This window comes from Amphimedon queenslandica, unplaced genomic scaffold (assembly GCF_000090795.2).
Source record: "Amphimedon queenslandica unplaced genomic scaffold, v1.1 AMPQUscaffold_13507, whole genome shotgun sequence".
NCBI classification, from domain to species: Eukaryota; Metazoa; Porifera; class Demospongiae; order Haplosclerida; family Niphatidae; genus Amphimedon; species Amphimedon queenslandica.
In genome coordinates, this window is record NW_003546257.1 from 88,965 (window position 1) to 96,840 (window position 7,876).

The window sequence follows — 7,876 nt, forward strand, 5'->3', positions numbered from 1 at the left end:
CAGGATGCAAAAAGTTACCATGAAACTTTTAGAAACAATGATTGTCTAACAAAGCACTCACAAGTTGATATTTTCCATTATAAGGATCAATTTTAAAATCCGCCATAAGGGCCCTTTTGTCAATTATGGTCACATATTGTTATTAAAGAATAATCATTGATGGAAAAATTAATAAGTTTAATCACACAATCAACTGTTACAAAAATGAGTAGTGTAAATATAATGAGGAATAAATGACCATTAAGTGAAGGATAACAAGATAAATGACACAATCTAGCATTTTAACAATACAAAAGAATGATAATAATTGCTTGGCTTGTAATGAGATTTCCTTTATTTCATGGGATCCAGTGGTCTATTGAAACCACCTCTTCTGTTCATGTATTGCCTATAATACATGATGATCAATGATAATATTTAATAATTATAGATGATTATTGCAAACAAATTGCAGTTAATTGCATTACAAGTCCACCTATAGTCTCATTCGTATTCTAATATCACTGATTGAGGAAAGAGACTGGTTCCTTTCCATGCAAATGTCAATAGAGAACATTCAGTGTCAATCAGTGAGTGTACTTGGTAATGTATTTAGTCACTAAAGATTCAATAATGCATTTCAATCCAATGAGATCAGACTAGTATAGATACCATCATGGCTACAGGATGCTATTAAGTGGCAGCATTTCCTCAATGTAGAGAATGGGAACTTTTCAGTTTTAGTTGCAAACTCTTATTAATTTCATATAACGAGTCATTGTGCTATATCATTTCATTGCTTTACTTCTGAAACAATTGCAAAGAAAAAATCCCTTTAATTGAGGCAAAGAAGCACAGAACTATATCAATTATAATACTGTCAGGTATACGTACTACAGCAATCAAAACATGTTAATTAATAAGAGTATTTGCTCGTCGGTTATCAGCGCACAAGTAATATGTTTATGCAACAGCTGTGTGTCCAGTCTTATCTGACTTGTGTTACAAAGATTGCGTGCGATAGCTGATATACTACACTAGTACACTGCTGTTCTTCCATTGAAAATATGCAGCAGCCACAATAGTGACACGTGTGGCCCCTTACTAGAGCATGTACTCAGACATAAACATAGACACATACATGTGCCTGTATACATTCATTTCATAGTAATAATATTAGATAGTGTAAGTTGTGTGGCCATAAGTGTGTGTGTGTGTTAGGCATACCTGTATTTCTTTTCAATTTTTATATTAGCAGCACTAGCATTACATGAGCCAGGAACATGTTTGCCCTGAAACAATGATATACATACACATAATAATTAAAGTTACATGTATATACTCTACATATAGCTCTCTTATATTCTCTCTATTCCTTCCTCTCTCTTAGTTTTACTTTTGTCGACTTGAATTTTGCAAATCCCATTAACTTGAGCATTTCTTTTCCATCATCTGCAATGTAATACACATCAATGATAACATGAATCGGCTCAATATACATGTATGTGCAATAGAATATTTTAAAAGCCCATAACTTCGAAATCTCCTGTCAGAATCAGCTCAAACTTTCTACACAGCATAAGGACATCAATATGTATCAGAAAATGTAATAAAAATTGGGGGTGATTTCGGAGCCATTTTTTTGAAAAAACCATGGGCTATAGTACAGGGAATTTTTCAGAAACTGGCCCATTTTTTAAAATGGCCATAACTTAAAAAGTTAAAGTCGAAATTGGCTCAAACTTTCTACATAGCATAAGGACATCAATATGCATCAGAAAATGTAATAAAAATTGGATGTGATTTCGGAGCCATTTTTGGAAAAAAAGCATGGGCTATAGTACAGGGTACTTTTCAGAAATCAGCCCATTTTTAAAATGGCCATAACTCCAAAAATTTAAGTCGGAATTAGCTCAAACATTCTACATAGCATAAAGACATCAATATGTATCAGAAAACATGTTATATAACTAACTGACCGTCTAAATTCTGCTCATCTTCATCGGAATCATCAACAGTTGTGCCCATTCTCTCAGGCGACCTACAAAAAAGAGCTATACTTAGCATATATAGGCAACATAAACAAACAAACAAAGAGTAATTAAGGCAATAATGCAAGATGAAAGGAAGAGGTCCTTCCAGATTGAAATTAGTTATCATTAACTATACTGACAGCCACACAGTCATGATCTTCAACCTGACTCAAGCCAGACACATCAAAAACTATCAATCTCATTTCCCCCTGCATCACACTGACATCACTTCCATCTTAAGTGAAAGAATTGATATTTTTACTGCATGGAAGTGACACTCTCCGCATCATAAAACACATGCCATACAAATCAAAGAGAAGTCACACAAAAGTGAGCACCTAATGAGTTATGCATGCGGTAAGGACTCTCCCAGTTGGAGCAATGTGCTGATAATGATTGGTATTATAGTTTTATTTCCTTCCTTTGGTATGTGTGTGCATGTGCATGTGTATAATTAAGTTAATAATACTTGTCTCTGTAGCTCCTGTCTCTCTCTCTGTCTTTATCCCTCTCTCTTTCTTTGTCTCTGTAATCCCTCCTTGCAGGTGACCTAACAATTAAAAAAACTTACAATGTAATATGTTGTGGAGATTTTAAAAACTACACATCTTCTACAGGATTATAATAAAGGAGAGAATCCATAGCAGGAAATGACAATAAAGAGAAAGGACCAAAGGAAGAGGTAAAACAAATTAATTACCTTGATCTGTACTTGCGAGGGGATCTTGAACGGTTGTGAGGCGACCTTGAGCGATTTCTGCGTCCACTAGGAGAGCGGCTTCTGTTTGATCCTATAATTAAAATCTAATTTAAAACCACTTAGTGTCATAATTTGAAAATAATTACAAGCCTGGTTGATTTACTCGCACTTGAAGAGGGGGAGAGAGTGAGGGAATAAGGGGGAGAGGAGGAAGATAGGGTGAGAAACAGAGGGAGGGAGGAAGGGGGAGAGAGGGAGGGGGGGAAGGAGGATCATAGGGTGAGGAACAGAGGGAGGGAGTGGGTGAAAGGGTGAGGAAGCGGGAGGGTATAAAAAAGCTAATGAAGTAGAAACATTTGTACAAGCCTACAGACATCCATTATAGTCTAGTGGCATCACCATTGGACTATCAATCAAAAAATTCATTTCCAGATTGGGCCTTCTATTAAAGAGAGAGAGGGGCCCACTGTTTATTGTAAGAAGCCTAGCTTTCATGGACTTACCAGCCACAATTGACTAATGATGCCAAATATAGGATCATTATAACTAACACACCTTGAATCAAGGCAAGTGAGTACATGTTCGCGTCTCATGGTGATAAAGATTAAAGATATCACATTTCGCATTGTGTTTGTACTTTAACGAACCTGTGAAATCTCCTTAATAGGTTACGGCAATGAGAGGTCAATCTTAGTCTGGTTGAACTTTGTAATCAAATATATCAACCATAATGTAGTTTGATTAGTCATTAAAATCATACACAAGAGTTATAACAATCTCATTGAGTATACACATACATACACGTACATGCACATGCAAGGTCCATTACAATAATTATGTGCATAGACACTGTATGTAGATTATTCACAGCTCAAAACAATCCCGTTTCAACATTCTGTTTGAGGGGAAATCTTAATTACAGCAAGAGAGTAAATAATGTCAGGTGATCTCAGCCTCTAATGTAGGAGTCTAGTCACTTGACAGCTGCTAAATGTGACAAATTGTTTAAATCCATTCAACAAAATTTAATTAAAGCCAGGTTGTGGGTCTGGACTTAAACTCTGTCACATGCAATTTATTATACAGCACATCAGGAGCTACTAAACTGAAGTTATTAGATTACAGTAATACAAACTAATGGGGGGAAAGCCATGTAGCAAATTGATGAAGCTTTTTAACCAAACAGAAGACATAGGCTACTCTTCCTAAGGACACATTTATGGTCAAAAATTATTACGAGAGTGAAAGGTATGTTAGAAATAGGTGGTGGGCCATTTCCTGAATTTAGATTGGCTTTTGTTTGTTGGGACGCAACAACAAATAATGCAACACTTGTTTAAGCAAAATATGCAAGATATACAACACAGGATTTCCAAACTGAATATGAGCTACCAATATGAGCATAATACTTGCATACAAACACATGTACACAAAAACCTGACATGTACATGTAAGTATATGTCACCAGCAATAAAGGGTAAGGGTATTCCTAAAACATCCTACAAGTACAATCATACAACAAGCAAAACTATTGATAATTAGGGATAAACAAGCAATTACATGTGACTAGGGGTGCATTCCAAGACGAAAACAAATCAATCAGGATATTAGCATACACAGAGAAGGCGATGAATATTAGTCAAAAACTTTACCATCTAATTATAGACTAACTAATAGTAATTGGCAGTTTGGCACTGTCCTTCAAACTGTGCTAATACAGTATGGGAAAAGTGTTTGCTGGCAACATGGCTACTCATCCAAAAAAGGTTCACGGATAACTCTATTACGTTATTGAATTGTGATCCTAATGAATGAGTTAAATGCATTATGTCACCATGTTCCAATTATCCTGACTATAGGGCTGGGGAGGATGCATCAATAAAAACATAAACAAGGTAATAATAGTTACAGAAATAAATAAATAAATAAATAATGTTAAAAATAAGTAAATATTCACTGCTGTTCTTCCACTTGTTATTAAAATTATTATATCGAATAGTGCTAAAAATGTATTTGTTACAAATTATTGAATAAGCTTAACATGCAATATATACACACATGTGACCCCATAATCTCATTAATGGTACCTTCTACGAGGAGACTGGAGTATAAAAACCCACAAGGCCTGTCGGAGTATAATAACAATTTTTCAAATTGCATTTAATCACGATATGACGGTAAACACAAAATTAGCCATGCAGTAATGAATTAAATTATGGTCAGAATCTGTCTGGATAAAATACTCACCCACGCAACATAACAATAGGCGTGAACTTGTAAGATTAAAAATTAAGAATAATAAATATATTTTTAATCGTCAAAAATAAATATCTACAAGGGATCTAGTCGTCATGCTATCTAGGGAAACCTCATAATGGCCACAATGATGGGATCTGATGTACTCCACACGTGAAAACTCTCTCATTCAAAAGATCCTAATGTCACTTCATAGCATCCTCCCACATTTAGAACACAATGTTAACAATACACGTATAATGGTGGACATTTTTATTAGTATATTTACATAGGCATAAAATTAATGCTGAGTCATCCAATAATCTATACCCATATTATCGATTAGTCCTCTCACCTCTATCCCTATCTCTTCTACTCTTTCTGTCACGGGATGGAGACGCTCGTCTTGAACTTCTTTCTGAGCCTATGTATATATATATACATAAACAACAGAGACGGAAAAGATAAAGCTAATTGGGTTTCTGTAGTAAATAGTCGAGCCTATTGTGTCATTCTTCACATAAAACAACCAGTTTCAGTGTTCACAGCCTCACCATAGTCACTACCTCTGTACCTTTTCTATTTGGGGATCTGCTACGACCCATGGCTAGTTTCTTTTCTTGGCCACACCTATAGTCTAGACCACGTGTTGTATTTTATAATTGGATAATGAATAAACTAATAGGATGAGATCACTAAAATAATTGCATTCTGAATTAAATATTTGTTTTTTTGTGTGTTTCCATCCATTACATAATGCATCAAGCTTTGTTGTGCTTGTAGTGAGTGAATTTTGTAGCAGTTTAAGAGAAGCCTCGAAACTGTAGAAATGCAGCAAGGCATCATGCATGCTATAATGATTGAGCAGCACTTTAGTTTTGATTGACATTGTAGATTGTACAGTCGGAATTATTAATAATAGTAATAATCAATGATAATAATAATAATAATAAAATACAATATTTTAATGTATGATATAAATAAATAGTTATTATATAAAAAACAGGGAGTGCCAAAAAGTGATTCGTAGTGGACATCTCATCTGATGTACGTATAATTGATTAATTTTTTTAGTTCACGCTTCTTCTGCCACTAGAAGACGAGAAAGATCCACTAGCTGCAATGAAAAGAGAAATACAATAATGACAGTGCCATTGATAACTATGCACTCCTTTACCTTCTTCTAGTATAAATAAATCCCTGAACTCCTGCTTCGATACAGCTCCATTGTTATCTGCGTCTAATAGGCGATCAAAGTGACTCTTGAATGAATTTGTTCCTATAAGTCTATAGACTTCATCATAGAAGTGCTGAAGGTCAGATTGGCTTAGCGATTCATCATTGTCCATGTCGTAGTGTTGGAATTTCCAGCTAGTTAAAGCTGGGGTTTCACTATCTTGAATGTCTAAAGATGGGAATTAATAGAAAGCAAGTAAATGAATGTTAAGATTCCTCTAATTGTTAAAATGCTTTAGCAGGCATGGTGCCATGTGCTCACCTATTGTATGGATTCTGATGTAATGCAAGCCAACCTCAGCTCTTACATCAGAGAGTTGGTATTGCATAATGAAGAACTTTAAAATGTCCATCTTTAAACTGTTGAGGAGATAAATGTCATCTTCTACAAATAAAGCAGGCGTATATTAAAAGTGACAAGTGGCAACATGCCAGTTTTATACCTTCAATCTCGCAGTATTCTTCATAGCATAACATTGTTCCTTCTGTGCATTGACTATTGAAAAAAAGAATGACATTAATTTTTTCCCAAATGTACTATTATTGGCTTACCATATTCCACACGAGCTCATAAGCTTGTCTCCATTGTTGTATGTTACATTACCAACTGTACAAATGCCATCTATTAAAATAATAAAATTTGACTGATTGCTATAGGATATAGTATGATTGACTTACCACACTGTAAAGGCTGATAGTCAAATTTAACTGTTCCTGTAATTGGAGTTCCATCAGGCGATGCACACCAGTGCAAATGACAAAGGCGGTTCTCCTGTTTTGGCTTAAAGATATGGTTGTCATTCCCACTGAAGCACTCAGGTTTGTAAGGAGGGGATATAAGGTCACTAGGTGTGTATGTCTTTGCCAAACATTTGAATAACATGTCCCTTCTTTCCTGTGAGCTGGTTCCCCTTACACTCAAATTGAGTGAATACTCAGTACAGTCTGCATGGATAAGAAAGAGAGAGAGTTGTGTAATTAATAACTGTATGTAATATGTTAAGGTATGCAATTAGCACTACTATCAAGTAATGAAATTGTGTTACTTTAAAAGGTGTAACAAGACTCACTTCGACATCGTCCAGCATATTTAATCGTAAGACTTTTATTTTGACGACAGTTGTATAAACACAGTTCACTTGCACTGGGGAAGGTTATGCCATTACTGCCACAGATTGGATCTCCTTTTGGCTCTTCACAATTACAAGAACTATACAAAAGAGATGCATGTTATAAATGATGTAGAGGTTTAAAATGAGGCTTATGTACTTGTTGCTGCTGGTAGTGTTGGTACTGTTGGGTCTCAGAGCTGTAGTGGTTGTATTTGTCTGGTTAGTATTACTACTAACTGGGGCTGCAGTTGCAAGTATTAATATGATGCATAAGACCACGACCAAAGCCAGGATGAAGTTTATTGTTGCCATTATACCAATACCTATACATGATGATCAAAGAGACATGTCAATAGCGTCACAAATGAAGCGCCCAGCCAGGCTGCTAGGACGCCGGCTCATCGCATGCACAGAGCTAACTGTACTGCGAGAAAACCACCTGAATAATATTATTCTGGTGGATGAATGCAGGGGCAAAAACTTACCCTTTAGTTTTCAGTAAAGTTTAAGCACCCTTGTCTCTTGCTCTCTTTAGTTTTTGAAACTTCATGGCCAGCAAGATCATTTTATAGTCATTGCCA

At 35.5% G+C, this 7,876-nt stretch overlaps 2 protein-coding genes across 2 annotated transcripts; both read right to left on the reverse strand.

Annotated features, from left to right (window-relative positions):
* Nucleotides 1–152: 152 nt before the first annotated feature.
* Nucleotides 153–5,622, reverse strand: LOC100637534 (U4/U6.U5 small nuclear ribonucleoprotein 27 kDa protein-like). The gene is made up of 8 exons (XM_003383713.3): nucleotides 5,522–5,622; nucleotides 5,303–5,371; nucleotides 2,713–2,803; nucleotides 2,482–2,562; nucleotides 1,959–2,020; nucleotides 1,376–1,431; nucleotides 1,207–1,271; nucleotides 153–388 (listed from the first exon to the last, which is right to left on the reverse strand). The coding sequence occupies exons 1-8, from the start codon at nucleotides 5,550–5,552 to the stop codon at nucleotides 334–336; spliced, it is 510 nt and encodes a 169-aa protein (XP_003383761.1). The 5' UTR covers nucleotides 5,553–5,622; the 3' UTR covers nucleotides 153–333.
* A 305-nt stretch (nucleotides 5,623–5,927) lies between these two features.
* LOC109593722 (uncharacterized) lies at nucleotides 5,928–7,858 on the reverse strand. The gene is made up of 9 exons (XM_020008711.1): nucleotides 7,781–7,858; nucleotides 7,453–7,618; nucleotides 7,254–7,393; nucleotides 6,862–7,128; nucleotides 6,736–6,805; nucleotides 6,627–6,679; nucleotides 6,446–6,568; nucleotides 6,125–6,352; nucleotides 5,928–6,064 (listed from the first exon to the last, which is right to left on the reverse strand). Exons 2-9 carry the CDS (start codon nucleotides 7,605–7,607, stop codon nucleotides 6,018–6,020), a joined length of 1,083 nt encoding a protein of 360 aa, XP_019864270.1. The 5' UTR covers nucleotides 7,608–7,618; nucleotides 7,781–7,858; the 3' UTR covers nucleotides 5,928–6,017.
* Nucleotides 7,859–7,876: the final 18 nt, after the last annotated feature.

Bases quoted from the DNA above. Each gene is read 5' to 3' on its own strand.
- LOC100637534 (XM_003383713.3), bottom strand. From the start codon at position 5,552: ATGGGTCGTAGCAGATCCCCAAATAGAAAAG. The intron at 1,272-1,375 runs GTAAAACTAAGA...TCATTGTTTCAG, and splicing joins CAAAATTCAAGTCGACAAAA to GGCAAACATGTTCCTGGCTC. The intron at 389-1,206 runs GTATGCCTAACA...CATGTATTATAG, and splicing joins AAAATTGAAAAGAAATACAG to GCAATACATGAACAGAAGAG.
- LOC109593722 (XM_020008711.1), bottom strand. From the start codon at position 7,607: ATGGCAACAATAAACTTCATCCTGGCTTTGGTCGTGGTCTTATGCATC. The intron at 7,394-7,452 runs GTACATAAGCCT...TCTTTTGTATAG, and splicing joins AACACTACCAGCAGCAACAA to TTCTTGTAATTGTGAAGAGC. The intron at 6,569-6,626 runs GTATAAAACTGG...CTTTATTTGTAG, and splicing joins AGAATACTGCGAGATTGAAG to AAGATGACATTTATCTCCTC.